We start from the raw sequence: 27,636 nt of genomic DNA, 5'->3' as shown, positions 1-27,636 counted from the left end.
TTTATAATTCGTATCAGATTTAGATTCTTTCATTCTTAAAGCTGTGGCCTAACTTATTTTTTCAAGGTTTTCTTCATACAATGGACTGGACTCTGCAGTCTTCATCATGCACTCTAGTGAGAGCTTGATCCTCTGCTTGCTAAGGATTTACAACATGGCAGGCTGTCAGACCTCTGTAACATTGGTGCGGGAGTACAGCTGGGCTAAACCTAAAAGTATGTATAATGCAGATATTCATCGTCCTTTTGTTTTCTTATAGGGTTAGGGTTGGTCTGTGAAATGTCTCTAACACTTTCCAAAATAAAATGTGTGAAATATCACAGGATGTTGATGTACTTCCTTTTCTGCTATACGGTCACGGGTGACACCTCTGTCTGTACTATAGGGTCAGGTTCCTGTGTTTCACCAATCATTAAAGCCTCTATGGAGTTGGCAACTTTCTGACATAGTTTTTCTTTTCTTGATAGTCAGTGTGCCATATCAACATTAAGTTTATTTATGACACCACATCAAAATAAAAATGATTTTGATTGTCCAAATACATTATACATAGACTGAAACAACATTTAGACATTTTCTGTCACATCCAGACATTGTAATGATCATTAGACACAATGAGCAATAACCACACTTATCTCCCAGTCTCTCGTCCATCTTATTCATCAGTCAGAGTTTAGAGTTTGCACACTGTACCTGGACGGAACACGTTTGATTGACTATCTTTGAAAGACCCCTCATTTTAGTCTCAAAGTGATGCATAACAATGTACATTCAGCAAACATTTTCAAGACATTTAAAATCTTGTCTGTCCATGAGGCTGGAATGCCAGAACATCTATTAGTTATCAATTGTTACCATTATTCTAGAATAGAGCTTGCGAGCCGGTTTCAGGTTTGGATAATTAGGTCTCAGCTAATATTTGTGAATTCTCAGCAATGTTAGCAGAGAAGAAATTCCTGATTTGGAGGAGAAAGAGCAATGATGAATACCAGAGGAACAATATCAAAAGTACACTAGCACCCTCTTGTGGTAAATAATAAGAAATCTTAGCATGCACACCCACGCCACACACGCACACACACCGTGCACGCACACGCACACACACACACACACACACACACACACACACACACACACACACACACACACACACACACACACACACACACACACACACACACACACACACTGTTGTTGATAACACCAAAAGCGTGTCATACACCTTTGACTCCTGTTGTGTTCTCACAATAACTACTTTGTGAAAACAGAATTGATCCAATGCAATTACCCCCATGTGCAGTAGGCTATATTTAAATAATTGCAAAACACTGGATGTTATTGTGATCGATGAGGACTTCAGAGAGGTTTTCTTATCAGACGTTGGCTGTGCTTTTGATTCAAGAGTAGAGGAAAAGCCTTCCTTATGCAAGTAAAATATCAACCATTGGTAGACCTACAAGCCATTATACACCTGGGCTACAAGTTTCAGCTCATTGCTTTTATATTTGGACCATGTCCACAGACTGGTGGTCAGGGACGTGAGGATTAAAAGCTTGTAATTACAAGCAAAAGCAGCTTGCTCCTCCATTCTAGGCATTGCTCTATGTGGAGGAGAGGGTATTATTTGTATCAATAACTTTCCCGGTGCCAATAATATGGTTATTTTGAGTGTGTGTGTGTGTGTGTGTGTGTGTGTGTGTGTGTGTGTGTGTGTGTGTGTGTGTGTGTGTGTGTGTGTGTGTGTGTGTGTGCGTGTGCGTGTCGTGTGTGTGTGTGTGTGTGTGTGTGTGTGTGTGTGTGTGTGTGTGTGTGTGTGTGTGTGGGGGGGGGGGATTGTTTCCCCCTTCCACATTCTGGTTTACAAAATCAAGCAATGTTAATACACAGTACACATGTAAAATGTATTTTGTTGCTTTCCCAAAATGAACGCAGTACATTTACTCAAAACACTGTTCGATTTTAGCTCCGACGGAACCTCTCCCTCCGCTGTATAGCTCCGAGATGAGGTTCCTCGTTAGTTACTGCCGTCTGTTTTCGAAATGGTCGCACGTCGTCCACTTTACATGTTTCTTACCCCTTTCTGCACATCGTATCCAAAAAGTAAAGCATTTCCGCCACTCTCTCAGATGTTTGAAGTTTTAACGCGCCATAAAAGCCATCCAACGGGTTGAAGAAAGTATTTAATTTGCCTCGGTTTTCATCCGGTTACATGGTTTTTAAGACATTGCGCAAGAGTTGCGCCCGTAGAGATAACATTACTTTTTACCCTACTGGTCAAATGTTGAATTGCATCTTCTAATGCAAAATATTATGGAACCGGATGAAAACCGAGGCAAATTAAATACTTTCTTCAACCCGTTGGATAGCTTTTATGGCGCGTTAAAACTTCAAACATCTGAGAGAGTGGCGGAAATGCTTTACTTTTTGGTTACGATGTGCAGAAAGGGGTAAGAAACATGTAAAGTGGACGACGTGCGACCATTTCGAAAACAGACGGCAGTAACTAACGAGGGACCTCATCTCGGAGCTATACAGCGTACAGCGGAGGGAGAGGTTCCGTAGGGGCTAGTTCGATTTATGATATAGTATGGAATTGGCTCCTTGTCATGTCATGTGCCTCAGGCCTGTTCAGCTGTCATATTTAATATGAAGATATGCAGATGTTAAAGCCAAGGTGCTGTACGTTTTAGAATGGTTGAAATATGGTCCTGATAGAACGTGATATCAGCTCTGGCTGAAGTGTTGGTTGAACCATTGTAACTGTACAGAATCCTTTGCCACATGATAGATGACTCAGAAGTTCACTCACTTGACTGCATAATCAGGCTTTAAGCTTCTTGAGCCTAATCAGGTGATGTTTGTTTGGTCTCAGGTCCATGTCTGTTTGTTTGTTTACTCTTTTACCTATTCAGACAGGTGTTCTTTCAGGTCACACTTATCCTAGTGTTTGACCTAAAAGATATGGTAATGCTGAAATATTTGCATATATTGATAAGCAAGTTGCGCTTTCAGATACAGTGGATGAGACAAGCTAGAAGCCTTTTTTCTTGGGTTACAGGCCTGTGCTGTTCCCGTAGTTTAATGTGAAATCACCTGCGAAAAAGACGGTGTGCTGTGAGTGATAGTTAACACTTATTTTAACGAAGGAAATTTCAACTTACACCCTTTTAATGTCAGCAAACCCCAAGTAGAACAAAGTGTTCCCATGAGTCTCACCGATTAGTCAGCTATATTGATTCTCCTATAGTTACTTCCTTAACAAAAAGTGCCTTGTAAGTGATTACTTAACAGGAGCAGAAGCACATCATCATTTCTTTCACTTGTCTCCAGCTCGCTGTCTGGCACATGACATGTCACTCAGGTTTGTGGACCGCTGTGTCATGTGCTTTTAGCTTTAACAAATGCTGTTCATCATTCACACAATGACGTGACATGATAGTGTGATCAATCTAATCTAATCAAGTTCAAGTTCAAGTTCCACTGGCTTGTTTCAATCGGGGTCCATTTGTATTCAATTCAATTCATAATTAAATGACAGACAGTCATACATACAGAGTCAGACATACACTACTATGCAGAACATCATATAAACAGTTTACAAATGATACATTTGTAAACTGGGGGGGGGGTTTCTGACTTTTACAGGGGCCAGAATTGCAGCCACCTGAAGGTTCTCTTTTAGGGCAGCTTTTGAAGGAGATTAGGGTTTTACATTCCTTCACTACTTTTGGTAGGGCATTCCACATTTTTGTTGCATAGCAGGAGAACGAACATTTTGGTGGCAGAGCGGTAAACATTTAAGGCATATTTAAATATCTGAATACATTTAATAGTGGAATGTTGCTTAGGGCATATTTAGACAGTTATTATAAATAATATATTGAAATGATACACTTAATATATTTAAATGATACATTTAATAGTGGAATGTTGCTTGGGGCATATTTAGAAAGTTATTTTAAATAATATATTGTTGTGTACGTTATTGTATTTGCACTTACTCTGACCAACCAGTGGGAGGCAGCAATACGCCAACGAGGATCGTCTTCGTTCCGGAAACGTACGCCTAATTTATGCTCCGTCGCACGACGGTGTGGCGCTCCGAAAATAGCAGAGCTACAAGCTCACAACGCGTCAACAAACCATGCAAAAAACATAGCATCCGGGCGCGTGAGCTTGTAGATCTGCTGTTTTCCGCAAGCTGTTTTTCGCAAGTATGAACCGGCGGAAGTTGTTGTTGTTGCTCAATAACGCCTCTTCAGCAGCGTTGCCAGATTTAGTGAGAGAAATAAGCAACCAGGTCTAGGAAAACAAGCACAAAAAAGCAACTAGGGCACTATGAGCACTTTAAAGTGGTATATTTTCAAAATAGCCGATCGGTGAGCTTGAAGATCTGCTATTTAAAAAAAATCTTGAATAAAATGTGGAATATTTGGAAGATGTTTTTAAAACATTCCAACAACACACACAAATCTGGTACGGGGCTCCCTGGCACGAAATGTACATACGTACATTCATTAATTAATATATTCATTTGTGGGTCCATCCATGACATGAAAATATTTCAGAACCACTGGTTTAAATAATGTAAAAGCCCAAATAAGCAACTACTACACTTTAGAAACTAGCCCAAAAAAAACTGCAACCCGCAAACTACCAAATAATATTTACAATCAACTTTACAGAAAAACAAGGCCAAAGTCGCTTATAATGACCGGACATGGCAACACTGCTCCTCAGTCACATGATGAATTGAATGACTGATTATAAAGTGTCTGTCTGGCTCGTTGTTGTCTAGTTGAATATTCTGCTCCGTCATTGTTTTGAACACTCCTGAGTCCTAAGAGCTTCCATTTCATATTGTACATTTAACTTAACAGCTCTACATCATGGGGACTTCTTTACACCTGTGTGTTTTTGCAGCGCTTGTTTTGATGAACGACGCACTTGTTCGGTAAGAGAAAACTGCGAAGAGCAGCGTTATAACTATCACTAAATAATAAGAAAACATGATTTGATACAAAGCAGTTTAACAACAATGTCAGTCACTGTGTGTTATTATGGTTCTGGAGTATCAGTTTGCTGTCTACGTGGTGGCCGTGGCTCAAGTTAAGAAATATTTATAAACAGCCCATTGAGCAAGGTTAAAAACAAGATAAACCATGGGCTAGCCGCTAAGCTAAGCTAACTACTCAGCTTACTGCACTCTCTGACTATATACTGTCAGAGTGCAGTAAGCTGACATTTTCAAATGCAATTAGAAAATAATAGTAATACATATTTTTGAAAGTAAGAAAGTAAATGTAGAAGATAAAGTTAAAAAAAGGAAAAATGTTCCTTAAATTCCATGCTGTGACTGTGCAGTTTGCATTCTATACTGCCTGCAGTGTTATCATTCCTAGCCCTGAAACATGACTGTCATACCATGGTTATCATTCCATACCGCCTAACAGGTTCCTTGCTGTAAAGGCAGTGTTACTATTCTATAGTGTCAGTGTCTGCAGTCAGTGTTATTATCACTTACAATGTACTGTGTTATTCCAAAATGTCTTCAAGATTATTCTATATTATTTGCATTATTCTATACGGTCTTCAGTGCTCCCAGCTGTGCTACTGTAGAACATGGTAAACATTAGTCTGACCACAACACCTTGTTCCAGCCAGGGCTGCTGTGTTGACTTGTTTATATCTAAAACCTTACATGAGTTGCTCTAATCTTTTTAAGGCCAGTCCACACCAATGCAACTCCATGCAACTACTTGCAACTGCCATAATGGCCCGGGGATAATGGTTGCAAGTATCTACATGTTGCAAGGATTTGCATTGGTGTGGACTGGATATTACAGGTGGGTGGTATGGTAGACAGGATCACAGACTGGGGCGAACAATAACCCTTTATCCTATAAATATTGACTGTAATTTTGATTAAATGTGACCAATCTGTCTCTGTGACAGAGGTGTTTATCATAGTACTAAGGTTTACTCACCATGGAACCAATATCAAGAGTCAGTTGTGTGTTCTACACATCTCTGAACCTAGATGACTATGCTTGCTTTGGTTCTTCATAAAGAGCTATTATGGTGTTTAACATGATGAGATCATGAATGGGCAAATCTGGTAATTGATTTAGGCCTTAGGTGTGATAATGCCAAGCACTCGTGTCCCCAGAATCTTTCATGGCAGTGTACTCACTCTATCATCAAATTCTGTTCAAAACCAGGGCCTGTTACACTGGTACAGAAGGCACATCATGTGGTTCATTGATGTTTTTTTCCCTGTATATTGCATAATCATTTTCAGATTTAATTTGCCGTTAGATGGTTTATTTTGCATTTTTTTTAATGGAAGAAAGCGAGGAATACCCTGAATGCTGACAAACACACATTTCCATGGCAGCTGTTTACTACTACTGTTCATGAACTGGTAGTAAGAATGCTTGTGAAAATTACATTAATTGTGGTTTGTGTTGCCAAAAGGATGAAAGAAAACCCTTTGTTCGCAGTCCTCATTTGGTCTTGCATGCTGAGAAATAGTCAGAACCCAGAGATAAGAAAGTCAAAGTAGGTCAGGCGTTACCTAAATGGCACCATATTAGTACGTGCTCTCAGTGAACTGACCCTAAATCAATCGTCTCACTTTTCTCTTTTCTTTCCCACCAGAATTCCGTTGACAAAATTCCGTTCCATTAGGCGTGAGATGACCGACTCGGGGAGAAGTGCAAAGGAACTCCTGGCTGACAACCACTCCCTTAAGTACAATGCTGGCTTCCCCACCAGCGACGCCCCCACTCCAGAAACCCTGAAGAACTACCTCGACGTAAGCACTCAGACTGTCCCTGCCCCGCTCCACCAACCAGTGGCCTGTGGACCCTCAAGACCCCCCCACACACACGCATACAGGTCTTAGAATTGGTTGAATTATTGTCCTGATGGAACCTGATATCAGTGCTGGGTGCTGAAAGTGTGGGTTGAACCATCATAACGGTACAGAATCCTTTGCCACATGACAGATGACTCAGAAGTGCACTCTCTTGACCCTTAAGCCTAATTTATTTATGTATAAATCAGGCTCTAAGCTTCTTGATCCTGATCAGGTGATGTTTGGTCTCGGGTCCATGTCTCCCAAGAACCTTCTTTGTTTACTCTTTACCTATTCAGACAGGTGTTCTTTCAGGTCACACTTATCCTAGCATTTGACCTAAAAGATATGGTAATGCTGAAATGTTTGCATATATCGATAAGTGACCTGCTCATTCAGATACAGTGGATGAGACAAGGTAGAAGCCTTTTTCTTGGGTTAGGGGCCTGTGCTGTTCCCGTAGTTGCATGTGAAATCAACAATCGTCTGCCAAAAAGATTGTAGAGTGACTATGAATTAGAAACAGTATTCATAGTGGTTTTAGACATTTCCTAGTACTTCACAAATCCTTGCCATGTAAGCCATAAGAGCCATCCAAGTCAAGATTGTCTACGCTGTCATGTCAGTGTGCGAATGAGGAACATCATTAGTTAACCCATTCAATCCGGGAACGCATCTCTGTCATTTTAGATTTCTCTGGCTATTAAAAAATAGCAGATATACAAGCACATGGCGTGGCTGTGAGCTTTGTTCCAGGGACCCCCAGAAGCAAAGATTTGAATGTTTGCTTTAAAAAAATATATATATATTCAAAGATTTGCACAAAATTTCACGGTTTTAGCAGATCTACAAGCTCATAGCGTGGCACTCTGTGCTGCGCTATGAGCTTGTATATCTGCTATTTTTGAATAGCTAAAGAAATCCAAAATGACACGAGATGCGTTCCCCGGATTGAATGGGTTAAGATCAGCAGAGAGAATCTAAAACCACAGAAGCCACCGGAAACCTGACTTGATGTCACATGCCAGTGACAAGCTGGAAACATGTTGCATACAGTCACTAGTAAAAGAAATGCACTTCTGCTTCCATTTAATCACTTAGTAGTAGGCACTTTCTTAGACACTTAATAGGAGAATCATTTTGCTGACTAACGTGTGGCTCAGAGGAACACTTTGTTCTACTTCTGTTTGTTGACATTAACAGCTGCATGACTTCATATTAACAATGACAGCTGAACAGGTCAGCGGCACATGACTTGGCCTGTCACAATTACGACATAACCGCCTGTTATTTGAGCAGTTATCTTTGCATAATCGTTAGAAACGTTTCCATTCATCAATTTAAAAAAAACGTCTGGATTAAAGTCATTAACTAATTAAAGAAATTGAGCTTGTAGATCTATTACCACTATTTTGGAAATATTTTATAAGTATCAAATTATTATGTATATGGTCTGTTTTGGCCATAGCACGTTACTTATTTTGATTATTGGTACCTGTCATTTCTTTGCATATGTCAGTAATAGGTTTTGTATATTTCACATCTGCCCAGTTCATTATATTTTTTTTTTTACAAAGCCTAAACAGCAAACGGATGTGTACTTTTAATTGTCAACTAAAATCTCATGATCGTGGTGTGTAGAAAAGACTGCATCCCAATTCCATAATTTACAATATCCTAAACCAAACTTGCGTTCACAACACTGGAAAAACATCAACATACAGTATACTTATAGATGCACTGTATTAAGTTCGGGATTAGATTTTTGAACCCTCAATATCCTACAATATGGAAGGGGGAGAGCTATTCAAAGCTGGTAAATGTATCAAATCTCGTCGTAAAGAACCATTGTCTCTGCAGAATACAAACAGATGAATCATCGCTAAAACAAATCGTTTCTGCTACAGAGCTTTCAAATTGGCGGTAGTTGTAGCATACAGAAATCTGTCTGGTGCTTATTTTCTGTGTATAATCAGATCATTTACTGTTTGCCACAGTTAAATCATCAGTCCTAATTACTAGATCAGGACATTATTATTCTATTCTCCATTACTCTATGAGCAGCTTGTAGGCTAAAGGAGATTATCGTATGTTGTTTGCCTGCATGTCAAAACTCTAAAAACACCTTCTACATCCTGACCTAAGTTTTTTGAAAAACTTCGAATATGTATTCAACAATTACAAAAAATGTATGATGCTATATACTGTACATAGCAACAGGAACCACAAATGGGGGTTCCCGTCCAAAATGAGTTGAGTGCGGTTTCAGGGAAAACAAAAGTTGTCTTTGTCTTGTCCATAATGCAAATAGGTTGATTTCTAAACAAAACTATGATTGTTTTTTTGTTTTTTCTTTGTCCAGGCTCAGTATTATGGGGAGATTAGCCTGGGTTCTCCTCCCCAGCCGTTCACTGTTGTGTTTGACACTGGCTCGTCCAATCTGTGGGTACCCTCCGTTCACTGCGCCTGGACGGACATAGCTTGCTGTAAGTTTTGTCCACACCTAGGATCCATATGTTTAATCATTATTAACCTCTAATCATTAGCTATTCCCAAGAATCTTAAAGAACCATAACATTGTTTTAGCAAGTTAACTACAAATCACATACTCAACATTACTGCTGACCATTTTCTTAAGCACATTGTAAATTAGGGAAACTAACTTATTATGCTTTGGAAGATTGTCGGCAGTAATGTAAAGTGTGCATGATTACAAGCTCACAACTTGTTGTGCTGCGACACCTTGTGAGCTTATATATTGGCTATTTTGTCTGAGATTTGGTGTAGAGGGAAGAAAGCAGCTGACCAAGTATAGACCACCGGGGGAACCCCGGTCAATGAAGTATAGAGGGTTTAACTGGTTAATAAAATGACATAACTTCAGAATTCAAATTTGACCTTCATCCTATTCTGTTTTCCCTTTCAGTGCTTCATCATAAGTATAACTCTGCAAAGTCCAGTACTTATGTGAAGAATGGAACTGCATTTGCCATACAGTATGGATCCGGCAGTCTGTCTGGGTTCCTCAGTGAGGACACATGCATGGTAAGCCATATACAATTGTTGTTACATATTGTCACTCCAGTTCTATATTTAATGCAAAAACGGATATAATTGGCATGATACATTAATCTTTAACACTTCTTAGTCGCATAAGTTAGACATATGTCTCAGTAATAATAAGTGAGACACACATTCTGTCACATTCCAGATTGGAGACTTATCGATCACTGAACAGATGTTTGGGGAGGCTACCAAGCAGCCTGGCGTGGCCTTCATTGCAGCCAAGTTTGACGGCATCCTCGGCATGGCTTACCCACGCATCTCTGTAGATGGAGTGGCACCAGTCTTTGACAACATCATGAGTCAGAAGACAGTGGAGCAAAATGTCTTTTCATTCTACCTCAACAGGTGAGGACGAACAAAGCGTTATCCTAAATGCTGTATTGGGTGTTATTGATGTCAACCATGTGCATTTTCACCAGCTTGTATGATATTGTTATTGATGTCAAACACCGTGGGTCATGTACAGCAACATTAGAATGAGGCAAGTAATGAATATCTTTTCAATATACAGTATAGCATTGAGTAGTTTCAGTTTTTAAACTGAATTTGCTGTTCTGTTGGTAAATGGTATGTGTTACATTCTAGGTCCAAGGTTTCTTGTACAGGATTTTGTCCTGGTTCCTCAGACTTGATAGCAGCAATAATAATAATAGTAACAGTTTGACTGCTGTCCTTGCTGTGCGCGAGGTTCTTACTCATAGTAAATAAGCAAGTAGCCTTGTGGACCATAGGTCAGTTAGACTATCTCCTGTTTCCTTATCGTGGCGCAGCTTGATGTACAAGTACACCCCCTGGACATGACGCTAGTAGGTTTCAGGGACTTACCCCCAGTCTAACCCCTGTTGCTGAGTGCCAAGCAGGCATTGTGTATCATTTTTATGATAGTCTTTAGTATGTATGACTCTGTCAGGGATTCTACCCTGACCTCCCAGTCTCAGAGCAGACTCTCTAACTCCACTGAGCTGGTCCTAGGTTATAAACATCTGTGTGAATTTAACAGCTGTTAAGCTACCTGTGTCAGTGTCCATGGCATTATCAACACACAGGCTGCCTCTGACACCAGACACAGGCAGTTTTTGTGCTTTTAAGGGTAGACTTTGGTGTGCCTTGAAACTTTATGAAAACAATAGCTGTTCTGGAGAAGACTTGATTTTTGGTGTTACAAAATGTATTCTTAGGTTTAATAATGAACGAAAACACTCATATTTTCTCTCACGTTTCCCAACTCCCAACTACATGGCAATCTGTGTTTACATGCACTAAACAAAGTCTTGAATTATTTGTCATGTTTACTCTTTATCTTTGAATTATTAAAAACAAGCAGCCAAACAATTAATTCATTGTTTGTTAATTATCTTGAATAAATACTATATATTGAGTTGGGTTAGCACAAGCATGGATTGATAATTCTGTGTCCTTGTTGAAAACATTTGTGCACCCCTTATTTTTCTGGTGGCTGCCAAGTTTATTTGGTTATTTTGTACAGAATTAGCTTTTTCAAATTGCTGATTTGTATGTTGTATTTCCTTCTAGTCGTTGTTGGGTCCATCTTGATATTTGTTTTCAACCTGCAATATGCTATTTTTGCCATGAGAGGGCAGCAAGTAGCTTTACTTTAAGCCACAGAAATCACAATGTGGTTTTCAGGGGTGAAGCCACACTACAGAAAACACGTTGTATGGCTTATTTCAACCAAATGTATAGATCATTTGAATTGAACTGTACTGTTATCAGTTGGGTAAAATGATAATAGTGATACTTGACCTATATTTATAAAACTGCTTCACAAATACAATGTTGGTGTAGAATTGTTGTAAATAATGAGCTGGCAGGTGCATACAACAGGAGAATCGTTTTAGGATCGTCAGTGCTTCTCAATACATTGACAATACAGGGGATCATTTCAGTCGATGTTATCCAAAATATAGCTGATTTCAGCTTTTAAGTCTTCCACTCTTGTGTTTGTGTGTTGTTTTCTAGAAACCCTGACACTGAACCCGGTGGTGAGCTGCTCCTGGGAGGAACTGACCCCAAGTACTACAGCGGTGACTTCAACTACGTTAACATCACCCGCCAGGCCTACTGGCAGATCCGCATGGATGGGTGTGTGTTCAAACTTTACCACTTCACTTACAATGTGTGCTAGCAACTCTCCCTTTTAACCACTTAAACCCTGTATACTTAATTGACCAGAGTCCCCCAGCACTCTATGCTAGGTCCCCTCCTGTTTTCGCTCTACAATAAATATCTTCGGAGAAAATAGTCGATCTACAATTTCACCAATGCGCTGCATTGTGAACTTGTAGATTGACTATTTCCGCTGAATGTTTGCCCCAGAAAAAAGATGCTAGGGTTTAAAGCACTGGGGTGATACTGCACACACACACACACACACACACACACACACACACACACACACACACACACACACACACACACACACACACACACACACACACACACACACACACACACACACACACACACACACACACACACACACACACCCAGGGTGCCGTGCTACTAGTGTAAGTGCTTAAGAATGTTGAAGCATTTGCATGCATTTATTTTATAGCAATACTCCAGTGGTTAAAACAAATCGATGCAGCGGTTTTACATTGATTCATATTCATACGTTTGAATGTGTGTATGACTATAGGCTGGCGGTTGGGAGCCAGCTGGGACTGTGTAAGGGCGGCTGTGAGGCCATTGTGGACACTGGTACTTCTCTCATCACTGGCCCCGCAGCTGAGGTCAGGGCTCTGCAGAAAGCCATCGGAGCCACCCCACTCATCCAGGGAGAGGTAGACTGCATCCACCTGACATTATGTTCACATGACTCATAACCCTGTCACGATTACTAGATAATCACCTGATTGCAGTTATTTGAGCTAAGCAAACAGAAGAAAAACAACAAAATCTACAAGCTCACTATGAGCTTGTAGATCATAGGCCATAGTACATATGTATTATGTATTGTTATAATTGTAATTTCTTTGTATATTTCAGTAATAGGCGTTGGAAGTTATTTGTCATATATTCCATGTGCAGTTTTAGCCTGGAAACCAGACGAATCTGCCAGTGCAAAAAATAATAATAATAGTCCTCTGCAGTGATATTAGTCTGGCCATGCCAGGCTACTGCAGTTTTTGCTTACAAAGCCTTTAAGGCAAACAGAAATGTAATTTGTATTTAGATGTTCCAATGTTCAATGACAAAAACAAATCATTAATCGCAATTATTTGTATAACTTAATTGTCACCTTTAAAATGTCATGGTCGTGACAGCCCTAATTGACTCATCTGGTGATTGACTGGCTGTTGTTAACAAGTACACGTCGTGTTGCAGTACATGGTGAGCTGTGACAAGATCCCAACCCTCCCCGTCATCACTTTCAACGTGGGCGGACAGTCCTATACACTGACAGGAGAGCAGTATGTCCTCAAGGTGAGTCTATCTTGACATGCGCTAGATGGCCAATAGGGGGCAGCGGAGAGTCCGCCCATACAACAACAACAACCCTGTGACCGTTGTGTCATTAAGTCACACAAAGTGTGGCATTGTTTCATTTGGCAACGCCAAGTGTTCTGTTTGTGGGAGTGGGCTGTTGTGTTGCCTGAGAAAGTAATTTCTCAAAGAAGCGTCTAAATGTTTGTTATATCAGTCAATGTTTTACCCTAGGCACCGTCAAATGTTCCTCTTTGTATAAAAGATTATTATGGCGTTGAGATTCCTTGTCTGATTGTCTTTTATCTTCCAATCCTTCCAGGAAAGCCAGGCTGGTAAAACCATCTGCCTCAGTGGCTTCATGGGTTTGGACATCCCCGCCCCTGCTGGGCCCCTGTGGATTCTGGGAGATGTATTCATTGGCCAGTATTATACCGTTTTTGATCGTGATAACAACAGGGTGGGCTTTGCCAAGTCCAAATAAGCACAAGCAGCCTAAAGACACTAGCCTGTTTCATTGTACCAAGTGGATTGATGTTATGAGGTTTGATCTACATGCGTTACTGTTGCTTTCAATCCTCTTTAGCAATAGATTTGTGTAGAGCCTAAATGCACTGATTTGGAAGAAAGAGTAACAACTTTTTTTTTAATCCTCTGCCGAATGTGTTTTAAGGGGTGAGATGTGTTTTGTGATGTATACATGATCGGCGATCAATATTGATCGGTTCTGACCTTTTTTGGTTTGAACATCTGAGTGAGCTACACTTTTTAAAAATCAGGGACTTGAGTTTTAATTAGGATTTTAATTTTAGGAGGAATTGGGCCTCTTCTACTGATAACATATTGTATTGTGATTGGCTTCAATAAAGACTTTTAAAAACATAAGTTTCTTAACTTTGGTGTGTTCTCACATAATGAATCATTTCCCTTGTTGGGGTGGGCTGGATTTAGCTGTTTAAAACAACACTGATTATCATATTTATGAGAATGCAAAATTATGGCATAGGTGCAGTTTTTTGTTTCACATTAGTTGGATTTCCAACATTTGAAATTATCTTTTGCCCTGACTTAAGCTGACTTTGCTTTATTCAAGGTTAAGGTGGCACAGTAAAACAATTTCCACAAATATGTAGAGGTGTTGTAAACTTACAATTTCCTAAATACATTTTAATGTTTTTACTGAGGCATGTCAAACAAGGTAGCCTTACATCAACAAATCTTTCAAACTTTATTATTCCTTCAAAAGTACAAAATGTCATCTATGGTATATATTAACAATATATTTTGTTTTTTTTTATCATAAAATTGTTATTTTACACAACATTCTCAAAATACAATTCACAGAAAAGTCCCTTCATTCATTTAGTATTCAGTAAACAGATTTCTTTTGGGTCAAATATTTTGCTGTGGCCATAATATTCAATTTTGTTTTAGTAAAGCTTGTTCAAAATGTCTGTAGTGCCTTGTGACATTTCTACCGGAAGTGCTATGGTGACCTAATTAAAGATGTGTTTGCATAAATTCCACATTTATTGAGCGCTGATATAAATCCTGTTCTTTTTTTGTACTTGCCCTCATGCTGATTCAAGTTGCTTTCAAATGGAAAGCATTTTCTTTGTACACTATACAGGTAGTTATGGTATTATCAATTATGCTAACACGGTGGATATTCCCAGTAGAAAATAAATATTCCTTGCGTCCTTGAATCTCTTCTTGACGCACATAACCAGAAATGTTTATCCAGAGATCTCTACTTTAAAAATCACAAGAAAAAAACAAACAACCAAAAAACATAAACGAAACAGCAATTCTCTCCGTTTTGTGAATGTTTGTGTCCATGTCATCTGTGGAGTGATGAATTGAGGGTTTTTTGAGCAGTTGCACGCATACGCCCTAATTTATGCTCCGTCATATGACAGCGTTGTGGACTGAAAATAGCTGATCTATAAGCTCACAATGCGTCCCATGTGCGGCGTGTTGTGAGCTTATAGATCGGCTATTTTGGGTCCGCGACGCCGTCGTGCAATGAAGTATAAACCGGGTTTAGCCGTCCGCCTATTTGCTTTCCTCCTCCTTTTGTTCTGAGTCAACGTCACCACGACCCTGGTCCTCAACGGGCTCTGTTGTGTCGTCATCCTCCGGCCGAGGTGCGGCCGGGTCTCTGACGACCCCGTCCATCTCCACCTCGCCGTTTGCCTCCTCCTCCGTGTCTTCTTGTACCTGGCCCACAGTGTCTGGAATAATCTCCACTTCGATTTCCGAGGAGTCCTCAATCTCTTTGAACCACACCGTCTTCTGCCCCTCTTTCCTCGGCCGGCTCGACCTCTTGACGTATTCGTCTGACTCTCTTCCTCCCTTGCCGCCCTTGCCCACGTGGTTCGTGTGCACGCCACATGAGGAGCACTGCCGGTTCCTTCGTTCGAGGGGGATCACCTTGCTTCGGCCCAGGGGGAGGGTGCTCCGTCTGGGCACGAGGCCGCCCCAACGCTTGCCCCCTCCGCGGCTCTGGTCGCCCTCGGTCTGGAAGCCATCGTTGGTGTACTCCATGGAGTCCTTTGGCCCGCCTCCGTTCTGGGTGGCCCGCAGGCAAGGGCCCAAACACTAGAGACAGGAGGAAGGCCTGTCATTAATACACAAGTCAATGAAGCATGGAGGATATTGAGGCATTGTTCAATGTTACAGATGCCATCGTGGTGCCCAAGCGTTAGCAAGGTTCATTTGTTCCGTTTTAACACAGAGCCCTTCTGTGGATTTCAACTGATAAATATTCATCAAAGCTACTCAGGAGCAACACGCCTTTATCACAGATCCAGACTGTATTTAGTCTATATCACAGCACTGGTATCATGGAATGGGGGACGCTGTCTTTCAACAGATGTGTTAGTTGCTTAATACCTGAATTGGACTTTTACTCTCAACCTTCAAAACACATCACAGGGACTACAAAATGCTAGAGGTTAAAAAAGGAATCATGTGGATCTCCAGGGTCCACATAGGAACCTCAGGGTCCACATGGGAACGGCATGGCTCCAACCTCAAGTTACCAGCCTGTGACGTCAGTCATCTGTGATGTCAATCGTCTATGACATATCTATGACATGACTCCAGATTTGGGCAAGATTTCAGCTTGATCAGACCCCCATTGACTTCCATTATGAAATTAAAGTAAATATATATTTGAAAAAGAAGTAAGAAACACATGTGGCCTACGGACAGTGTGCACAATAAATGTGACGCTGATGTGTCCAGCAGTTTGCGAGATCAGCTCTGGACACACACACACACACACACACACACACACACACACACACACACACACACACACACACACACACACACACACACAGACTGACCCTCTTACGGCTAGACTCCTTCAGAACCCATGCCGTAAAACAAAACAAAAAAACAAGAGAATGATACTCACCTCTGACAGTTTGTTCAGATTAGCGGTCCCCTTCCTCAAGCGTGAAACCAGGAAGCCAATCACAATGAGGCACAGGACCAGCAGAGCAGCCATGACCAGGCCAAGGAGCGCCATGTCACCCGCACGGTACCCTCCACCCGACGGAGAGGGGACGGCCACCGCTGCAAAAGACGACGACAAGAACTGTTAATAATAGCCAAATGAAAATTAACCAGCACTCATCATGTATGTGAGAACACCACAATTTGAACATGCTAAATTGATACATACTAAACACCTAGTTTGTACATTGCTTAGGATGACATTGATTACTCGGGTTTATACCATCCCTCACATAGGATCACACTGCTACTTCTTTGAAAACTGTGGAAACTGATATCATCCTGGGAATGTGATATATTCCATATTGAAGCCTGTTCTAATCCAGAGTGACATGATCTTAACCTGATGATCTTAAGCATGGTAAACAACATGACACTAAACCGTGTAGCTGTTGGTCTTCAGTATGGGTTGTATTTTATGCAGCATGTTAAAGCTTAAGCTTGTAGATCTGCTATTTTTGAAAAATCATTAATTTGTGTGCAAATATTAGATTTTTATTATTTTTAAGCAGACATTTTTAACTCAAATATTTGCTTCTGAGGGGTCCCTGGAACTAAATATTTTACAAATGTTCGCTTTAAAAAATATGTATTCCAAGATTTGCACACATTTTCATGATTTTTTCAAAAATAGCAGATATAGAAGCTCAGCACGGCACTCGGTGCCTATATGAGCTTGTACAGTATATCTGCTATTTTTGAATAGCGAAAGAAATCTTAAAATGACACAAATTATGCTTTCCCGGTCTTAAAGGGTTAAAATGTGCTGAACAGAAATGGGACGTGGCAAGGGACTGTGTATAGTGTTCACACCAAGCTGGACGTCTTACCTGGTATGACTTGAACGGAAAGCGCTGATGAACCAAACTCTCCTGTAGAGGCATCCACTGCTCTGAGCTGCATGCACATGCAAAGACAAGTGTTTCTCTACACAACTACGACACTGGTACTGTGCTGTCAGATTATTAGTGTCCAACTCTAAGATTATTCATGTAGTACCGTAAGAGTAATGTAGTATTGTTAGTTTGTTATTGTGGTACGGTCAGATTATTAATGTAGTCCTATCTGATTATTAATGTAGTATTCGGTTTATTACTGTAGTACTGTGAGATTATTAATGTAGTACTGTCAAATTATTAATGTAGTATTCGGTTTATTACTGTAGTACTGTGAGTTTATTAATGTAGTACTGTCAGTTTATTACTGTAGTAATTTAAGATCGCTATTGTGTTACTGTCAGTTTATTATTGTAATACTGTCAGTGCATTATTGTACTACCTGAAGTGCAAAGGACTCTGTCTTCACAACTCTCTTCAGAATGATAAAGCCCTCTGATGTCACGTTGACGTAACTGCTGTACTGCACCTCGTACTTCACATCTGGATTCACACCCTGGACACAAAGACACCGGTCAAAACATCTGGATTCACACCCTGGACACAAAGACACTGATCTAAACATCTGGATTCACACCCTGGACACAAAGAAACTGATCAAAACATCTGGATTCACACCCTGGATAGGATACAAAGAAAGTGATCAAAACATCTGGATTCACACCCCGGTCGGTGCACAACCACAAACTGATCAAAATGTCTGATAAAGAAACTCATTTAAAATAATTAAGGATTAAACATTCCATGCATTTGTGTGGTTATTTAAGATAATCAAGCATCTGTACATCAAATGCCTTTTCAAAGTAGCAGTTAGTTGGCTTTCAAATGAACTGAAATGACATCACTCACACTGGCAAAGTCCTCGTCTCTGGCCCTGACTCTGAAGGGCCTGTTGGAGGTCCTGTCCCTGAGGATCATGCTCTCAGGGACAGAGTTGCTGTAGATGTATCCCTCATAGCGCTCCTTCTCGAAGCGTGGAGGGTTCCTGCTCTTCCTCATCACCTCTATGGTGACCTGTGTCACAGCAAACTGGTCCCTGTTGGTCACCTGTGAGGCCTGGACGATGACATACAAGCAGGAGGTAGAAAACAGTGTGTTAGAGACTGCTAGATGTCAATGATAAATATTTGTGTTTGCAATTCTTAAATAATCCAAAATCCAGGGTCCTTCCAATCCTTTTGTCAACTAGCGTTTATCTGAGTTTGATAAAAAAATAAAGTTAAGTATTTCCAAAGGTATGAAACATACTGTATGTGAACATTATTAGTGGTGGTACTTCTGTGGCCTATTTGGCACTGTGCAAACAATGATTGATGCTGATTGGTCCAGCGGTTTGGAAGATTAGCTCCACACCACACACAAAAACAAACAGACCCTGTCATAGACAGCTAGCCTCTTGCAGAGCCACACCGTAGCAATTACCCTCTACCTTTGCAAATGACTTGGAATCAGTGCAGAACAATATAAAAGACTAGATTGGTACCAGAACAGTGAGGGTTATTGGACCAACAATATCAGCAGCTTTAGCCATGGAGATGTTTCCTGTCTCCTCATCAATCTGGAATATACTGCCCTCATTTCCTGGTAAAAACAGACAAACAAATGAAACATAACTTGTTAATACAAAATACACGCTTGTCAAAAAAGTAGAGCCTTTTTTTAACCCATACATGGAGCCTAAAAACAGTACAGTTAACACTTGCGAATGTTTTGTTCCTGGAGAGCTCTGCCTTGCTGGAAAGTTTCCACTGTGTTTTACATCAGCATGTGTAAGAAGGTTCGTGGTTGGTCACGAAACATTTTCTGTCGAAAGCCGCGACCGGAGGCTTGTCTGTACTTACATACATCTGTCCGTATACATATACATCCCAACATTGTGAACACAATATCTCAGGAATGCCTTCACATTTTGCACAATCATCCACTTGCACTGAGGAATGAGCTGAATATAATTTGGTGGTCAATGGTAATTGTTCACTACAGACTACAGTACATAATCTATATGTGTTAACAGAGTACATTGAGTCCAGTCTGGAGCCATGTGGAACTGGGCAAGATATCATATTATATGATACGGATGTTCCTGCAGTACTATGATGTCAGTCTTCACCATATTTGGGCAAAAACACAGACAGACGGACATATTTTTGGATGGACAGAGAGACAGACAGACAGATACAGTATATCTAGATTCCTTAACTCCTTTTCAATAGTTGGCCCAGGTGTTACCTATGATGGTGCTTGAAAGTTTGTGAATCCTTTAGAATGTTCCATATGCATACATACCTACTGTATATTACTACGGAAAATACAGACAGGCTCACTCTCACACACACACACACACACACACACACACACACACACACACACACACACACACACACACACACACACACACACACACACACACACACACACACACAGACAGACAGACAGACAGACAGACAGACAGACAGACAGACAGACAGACAGACAGACAGACAGACAGACAGACAGACAGACAGACAGACAGACAGACAGACAGACAGACAGACAGACAGACAGACAGACAGACAGACACACAACATACCTCTGAGTATTTTGTAGCTAATCTGCTCACTCCTGTTCTTGTCTCCATCCCTGGCAAACACAGGGCCAGGATCCAATGCTAAAGGCCCATCCTGTGGGAAAAAGAAAAAAAGCATGACCTCAATAATAAAATATATAAACATGCATTCTTCTCTGATGTGAGGTTGAGGATAGGTGTGATTATTACTGTTCACAAGTTCTTTCGTGCCCTGATTCAATTTCATTGCCCCACAGCATTTTCTTGAAATTCCATTATAAATGTACAATCTGCAAAGCGAGTAAATGGAGCGTTACTCAGAGATGCGACAATGGACAATAGAAGGAGGGTGTTATTATGATGACTCACCTCTTTCTCAGTCAGATTGACTCTGCCCTTATAGCCGGTGCTCACACATAACTTGGCGATGCCGAGGTTAGCCCTCATACAGGGCTGGAACCACGGAGGCCGGTTGTCAATGTCCTTCACATTTACTGTGATGGTGGCCACAGCCGTGAAGAAGGGCTCCTTGGACAAAGAGCTGTCGAATGTGTCCTGGAATGTAGGAGACATTACATCATCCTCCTGTAATGTCTGCTCTGTAGTGTGTACTAATTATTATTCATAATCATTCATAATGTTCAGCGTTTTGTTGTACCTGCACGTGTAAAACAAGAGAGACCTTCTGTATGACATCGTAGTCCAATATGTTTGCCACAAGAATCTTTGGAGTGTTGATGCTCTCCAAGCGGAAATACTTCTGGTCCTGGTGACAAAGTATAAACTTTGTTACTGTACTCATACTGTTAAGATGTCATTTTATTTAATTGTTCTAGCATGACATTCACAATTGCAATTTACATTTTTACAGTGTTCTTGCATCACTAATCATTCACTGAATGCCTCAGCTGTTTATGTTGCTGTTTTCTATACATACCATGAATATTCACCTACAATAGATACTATAGTCTTACGATTGCAAAAAAACAATACGTCTATATGGATACTGTATACTATAGTCTTACCATTGCAGACTCTAAGCGGTAGTACAGTATATCTGTATCAATATCTGTAGCTTCTATCAGTCCGACGCTGGTATTGATTGGAGTAAGCTACAGGGAGAGAAATCCATAATCAGCATAGTGTTTAGACTGCAAGCAGTTGTAAATAAAAGGGGTTGAAGTCATTTTATGAAATCTAAATGTCTCACCTCATTGACGTCCAGAACATAGTGGTTTAGTGCAAAGTTTGGAGGGTTATCATTCACATTTTCCACAAAAACCTCCACTGACACATTTACCTTAAACACAGCAAAAGAATGAATCACTCCACATGACATGAATAATAATGAACTATAAAGTATGATGACTTCAGGGCTCGATTTATAAACAGAACAGGGGCATTTTCTTACCCACTTAAGCCCTATATACTCCTTTGTACGACGAATAGCGTCAAATATTTGTAATTAAAAAGAATGAATAAATTGGATTGTTAAATTGTGATATTATCAAACATAACTTAACATAACAGTCCACCTTTCCCAAAAGGAAATGTGTGTATTTAATTCAGTCTGACCAGTAGCAGCAGGGATAAAAAATACCCCCACCACCCATAAAAATGAACCGGGGGGGGGGGGTATCAAAAGCAGAAGCAAAACCCCCATCCAACCCTGTTCTACATGAACTCTATAGCCCCCCTTAACATACAACTGAGCAGAACAAGCATTTTCAAACATGTATTGTCCACAATAATGAATTTGAATTGTACCCCCTTCCTCAAAAGGACCATGATGGAAACAAGCCTTTTGGCTTATGTATGCTTTTATCTTTTTGAATTGTTCTCAAAGGGGTCCTTGAGGGGGTGCCAGGGGGGCTCAGCTAAATAATTGATAGTTAGGGACCAAATGGACCCTAAAGGTTTGTAACTCCGAGAGTGTACAAATGAAACCAAATGGACCCTTTCGGTTCTCAGAGTTATGGGGGTCCATGGCCTTTATGCATACCAAACTGTGGGTCCTTGAATTTAAAAGGTTTGAGAAACACTACATTAGCATATTATGATTTACTTGTCTTGATAACCCTCTACTTACAGATCTGGAGTCTGTTCTGCTGCATTGAACTCGTACCACAACAGCATCTGTACTGGGTAATAACTGAAAACACATACACACTTAATGTATCAGCAATAATATTAAAGGCACATGTCACTCATTTTCAACCTTATAAAATCATATAATTGGTCTTCACTAATGTTCATTGTAAGATGGCATCGTTTCCGTCTAACCACTCTGCGTCTCAGAGGAGGGCTGTGGACAGTTCAGAAACCTGCCTACCAATGACATCATCGATGGGGATTCCAATCTAATAGAAACTACAGTATTTCTCTTCCTGGAAAAGGAAGCATACTGGAAGCAAATAGAAGCCATTGTACTTGCGTCGACTAAAACAAATGAAATATATTTTGAAATCTTGTTTGAAATGACCTCAGGTATGTAGTAGAGCGAGTAGAGAGAAATGGTGCCATCTTATAATGAAGTGAGGACCGATTAGATGGGTAAAGTGCTCCTCTAAACATCCATAATAATAAATTCACTTTTAAACTGATCATAATCATATTCAATCATATTCATATAAACAAACAGAAGAACGTAATTGTAAATATGCTATGAATGAAGAATTGTTACTGTAAACAGGCTCACATTAAGGTCAACGTACAGTAGATGCTTGTTAATATCAAATCAGATCAATAAAAAGACCTTGAATGATCATGACATTTTTTGGGGGGTCTTGCATCTTACTGGATGTGACCCAGACGTGAACAAAACGTTCTTACGCCGGTGAGGATTACCTCATAGTCCAATCCTTTCTTAACCATCAGTTCATTTCCCTGTAAGTAGAAAAAATCCTCATGGTTCAGTACAACGGTCAACGTTACGTCAGGATCTGACTCGATGGTGGCGACCAGGAGGTCGATAGTGCTGTTTTCTTGTATTGACACGGCGTCATGAGAAACTGTGCAAACTGGATAAGAGTGTTGAGAGAATTAGATGCGACACGCAGCAAGAACAACAACAACAACAAAGAACGACGACAACAACAACAACAACAACAACAACAAACAAAGGCCTCTAAGCCTGCAGGATGGAAATGAGGGCCTTGAGGGGAATTACGGAGATGAAAATTGATGAGGATTTGTGGGGGAATGCCACATTTGTAAAAATATCCCACCCCCCCCCTCTCTCTCTCTCTCTCTCTCTCTCTCTCTCTCTCTCTCCCACACACACAGAGAAAGAGAAAACCCATCAAAAGTGCACCACAGTAAACCACAGCAGTGTAAACTCTCAACAAAAAACACGCTCAACCGTTAAGCCTTTTCGGCGAAAATAACTATTTTCACTCTGCGTCATGCTGTTAAATTGAAAATCTGTTGTCTTCGGCGAGCGACACCGTCGTGCGATGAAGTATAAATTAGAGTTCATTGCACCGCCTACTGATGACACCCTGAACCGAAAGCAGCAAAAGCTCCACACTTACGTTTTTCTGCCGAACAAAGAGAACAACAAAAGGTAACAGCAAGCACGCAGCCCAGGAAAATATTCACAGGTTTGCTCTTAGATTTCAGTGCCATGTCCCGGTTTCAGAGGCACCAACAAATGAAGTCGCAAGGAGGAGGATGAGGAACCCGTGGTACCAGCTGGTACTTGTGCACATAAAGCCTTGTCTGTCCTGCCGGGCGAGTGGGAGTTGACTACAGTTGCAATGTTTGTGACTTCATCTTACGGGCATATATTGCCTAAAGCGCTTGCCAACAGCGGACTTGCAAACCTCCTACAAAAAAAATACTTGCATCTGTTTTAGCGAGATGGGGGGCAGTCTCTAACTGGTAGCCGGGCTTCTGTCACAAAGCCCTGGGAGGAATCTGACATCGGAATGCCTCTCTGGAGTTGGCAAATTTCCCCAAACATCTAAATATTATTCATGTTGAACACAATTGTTCAATCACGTTGATTACTCAATTATTTATCTTTTCATTTCAATAAGAGTTCTTGTTTTCTTTCACTGAGGTCAAAGGTTGGCGTGTGTCTCAATACTGTAAGCCATTTCCAGTGTCACAATGATGGCAGATCCTCATACAGACACAAAGATTCCCATGTGTAGACAGTTGAATAGCGCACGCAGCCAGGCGCGCGCACACACACACACACACACACACACACACACACACACACACGCACTTGTTATACTGTGCATCCCACCACACACACATGTGTGTGCGTGTGGCACACATACAGACACATACAGACACCAAGCCCCCCCACACTTCTTGTCTGTGTGGGAACAACAGGCACACAGTGTCATCATGTCACATGACATACATAAATTGTGTTGCCATGCAGAGATTGTCCCTCGCAGTCAGGCCCATGGTGACACACAAAACTTGAAATCAATGTCACTACCTGAGAAGTCACAGAGCAATAATCAAACATGAGAGACGGTTTTGCTATATATCTGCACAGCTTCCATGAGGTCATACAGTAACTCTACCGTACAACATGTATTAAGTCAATTGGCAATGCAAGTGGTGTAATCCTCCTAATGCAAGGTCCTACCATTATTGTCACTGCCGGGCAGAAACCTTGTATCTTTTCATGTGTTATTACGGCATGGCTCTGCCAGAGGCTAGCCATCACTAAGTGTGTGTGTGTGTGTGTGTGTGTGTGTGTGTGTGTGTGTGTGTGTGTGTGTGTGTGTGTGTGTGGCCATTGGGCTCTTGGGCTCTGTTGTCACCGTTACATGCATTACGCTCCTCAGGGGTATAGGATCTGCTCTGTTGTCATGGTTACGGACCCCACAGGCTATGGGGCCTGTAGCCAGTGCGGTGGGTGGACGTCACCTACCTTTGGGGCTGCTGTAGACACACACACACCCCACACAGGACGGCAGATCAGACAGACCAGCGCTACGAAGTTGGAGTTTGATTTAGGGACTGTGTCCCCCACAGGGGCACTTTGGATATCATGTTCATAGCACTCGGACGCAGATTGACGCGCGCAATGTTTGAATGAATGTTGTCTCATTAGCACAAATAGTTTCGCTGAAACAACATCAGCATGGTTGTGGGTGACATTGTGGCAACGATTCGGTGTCGGGTCATAAATGACCGGGTTGTGTGGGCGCTGGGGGCGTGTCCTCTCCTCCGCGTCATCAGTGCCCATACCCTAGGTGGGGTTGGCGAAAGGGCCTTTCTGTGTGGTGTTTGCATGTTCTCCCCGTGTCCCCTAGGGTAGGTACTGATGTGCGGGTCGGGTTTTTTCATGACCCGCCCCGCCCCGCCCCGCCGCGCCCCGCCACGGAACCCAACCCGCCTCAACCCGCCACGCAAACCCATATATAAATCTATGGCTCAACCCGCCCGCGACCCGCGATTTTTTTTTTATTCTGTAAAATCATGAAGGTGGGAAAATAATCTTCAAGTATATATAAGTGTAGTCAAACTGTTGTATTGTTATTATTCTTATTAGGAATAAAGACAAAACAAGAGCATGTGATTTTTTTATTTTTTTTTATGTGTGAGAGCGGCTGACCCGCTCACCCGCAGCCCGCATAATTGCCTCTAAAATCCTGACTCGACCACCTTGACCCGCGGGACCCGCAGGTTACGGGTCGGCCCGCTCATCACTAGTAGGTCACAAAAAACATGCAGTAATCCTTGTCTCTATACCGCCTCCCCCTGGTCAGCCGGGGCGCCTGATGGAAGGGAAAGGAACTGGTTGGAATAACGCGTTCCTTCCACGCGCTATGTCCAACCGGGGAAACTCCCCCCTGTCAGGTGATAAGAAGCGGCTTGCTAACTCGCATTGAAGGAGGCATGAGCTCAGTTCTGGGCTCTCCCCAGGCTGGCAGAGGGAGAGTAGCGCCCAGGATTACATAGGCAATTGGCGCTGGTTGAAAAAATGGGTTACGAAATCGTGGGATAAAAATGTAGAAGTTAAAAAAAGAAATAATAATAATAATAAATGACCGGATTGTCACACACCACACCACAGGCCAACAGGATCAAATGATAACTATACACACCGAGCAGAACCAGTAAGTCTGCATATAGTTTGAGTGCGCACATCACCGGGTATGGACTAATAAGTATGTGCTATTGTATTGGTCAATACAAGAAGAAACATAGAGGTGTGAATTGTTGAGCCACTTTATCACCCTCTGGAGGACAAACATATAATGCATACACACTGACAACCTTTCAAGAGTTTAGTATCGCTTTGCGGCTCAACCACTGAAGGATTTGTAGCCTTAGCAGGGAGGAAACTTAATCTATCTATACATTCCACAGATATCTGTTAGTGAGCACGACTGCCAATCGACACAATCGCCCTCATTTTTGGTGTGTGTATTGCTGATGCGGCCCAGTGTTGAGAATAAAGTTTGCCAGAACCAGCGTGCAGCAAGATTACATGCAAAGTTTATGGCAAAGACGTAAATACACGCAAATCTGCACCAGGCGTTGCCCGAAGACACAGATACACGCAAGAAAGAGCATAGCGCAACTTTCAACTGTAAGTCAAACGACCCTAATACTTCTTCCTTCCTTGTGGTTGCATTCTAGAATCTCTCAGGTAAACTAGTAATTGCATTGTTATCTTCACAAGTTGTCTACAAAACAGGCTCAAAGGGATCCCAGGTTAGAGGATTTTCTTTTTCTGGGCCTACACTTGTTTTTTAAAATAAACAAGTAGTTTTACTCAACGTTTCATGAAATGGATCAAGAGGTTTTTAAATGACAAACATGATAAACATTTGAAAATGGTAAGTGTTTGTCCCCCCTGCTGTATAGCAGCTGAGCATTACCTCGTCACTGCAGTGTCAATATGACTAATGTAGTACAGACCCTCAACAATAAGGACAACAGCCAGTAACGAAAGTTACAGTTGTCAACATGCTTCAGTGGAGTTCAGAATTTCTGAACAGGAACTGAATGTTTCACAGCCTTTTTCCCTTGTCCATCATAATTGAAAATGAATTGTGCGAGAAAATAATTGTTCATACCTCTCCATATCGGTAGATCAGGCTCTCCAAGGTTGACCGACAAAGGGCAATGCTCTGTTCAAACTCCTTTGCACTGTCCTGTAAACAAAGAAGGTAGTAAGCGTCACATTGCTATACAGTAGGTCTCATCCAGTGAGAGAGAGCAATGAGTAGCCAAGGGGCGGTCGAAGCGGAGTGGGTAGAAGCCATCTGGTAATCAGAAGGTCACCGGTTCGCCCCCAGTCCACCCAGCCCAGGTGTTGA

At 41.4% G+C, this 27,636-nt stretch overlaps 2 protein-coding genes across 3 annotated transcripts; one reads left to right on the top strand and one right to left on the bottom strand.

Moving 5' to 3' along the window:
* Positions 1-4,765: 4,765 nt before the first annotated feature.
* On the top strand, positions 4,766-14,257 carry ctsd (cathepsin D). The gene is made up of 9 exons (XM_084062856.1): positions 4,766-4,954; positions 6,661-6,817; positions 9,222-9,345; positions 9,786-9,904; positions 10,071-10,270; positions 11,906-12,028; positions 12,585-12,729; positions 13,274-13,372; positions 13,695-14,257. The coding sequence occupies exons 1-9, from the start codon at positions 4,890-4,892 to the stop codon at positions 13,854-13,856; spliced, it is 1,194 nt and encodes a 397-aa protein (XP_083918982.1). The 5' UTR covers positions 4,766-4,889; the 3' UTR covers positions 13,857-14,257.
* Positions 14,258-14,940: 683 nt separating this feature from the next.
* On the bottom strand, positions 14,941-27,472 carry cdhr5a (cadherin-related family member 5a). 2 transcript variants are annotated; one of them, XM_084062837.1, is made up of 14 exons: positions 27,394-27,472; positions 23,186-23,358; positions 22,428-22,490; positions 21,549-21,638; positions 21,364-21,450; positions 20,997-21,104; positions 20,708-20,893; positions 20,363-20,453; positions 19,277-19,374; positions 18,643-18,849; positions 18,176-18,289; positions 17,728-17,794; positions 16,797-16,957; positions 14,941-15,973 (listed from the first exon to the last, which is right to left on the bottom strand). In XM_084062837.1, the coding sequence occupies exons 2-14, from the start codon at positions 23,210-23,212 to the stop codon at positions 15,428-15,430; spliced, it is 1,845 nt and encodes a 614-aa protein (XP_083918963.1). In that variant the 5' UTR covers positions 23,213-23,358; positions 27,394-27,472; the 3' UTR covers positions 14,941-15,427. The 2 variants fall into 2 exon arrangements, with proteins under 2 accessions (XP_083918963.1, XP_083918962.1); XM_084062836.1 differs by lacking the exon at positions 27,394-27,472 and adding an exon at positions 23,872-24,085.
* Between the last annotated feature and the right edge of the window lie 164 nt (positions 27,473-27,636).

The sequence above is a fragment of the Gymnoscopelus microlampas genome, assembly GCF_963454915.1.
Source record: "Gymnoscopelus microlampas genome assembly, chromosome: 1".
Lineage (NCBI taxonomy): Eukaryota > Metazoa > Chordata > Actinopteri > Myctophiformes > Myctophidae > Gymnoscopelus > Gymnoscopelus microlampas.
This window is presented reverse-complemented; position numbering and strand designations above follow the sequence as displayed.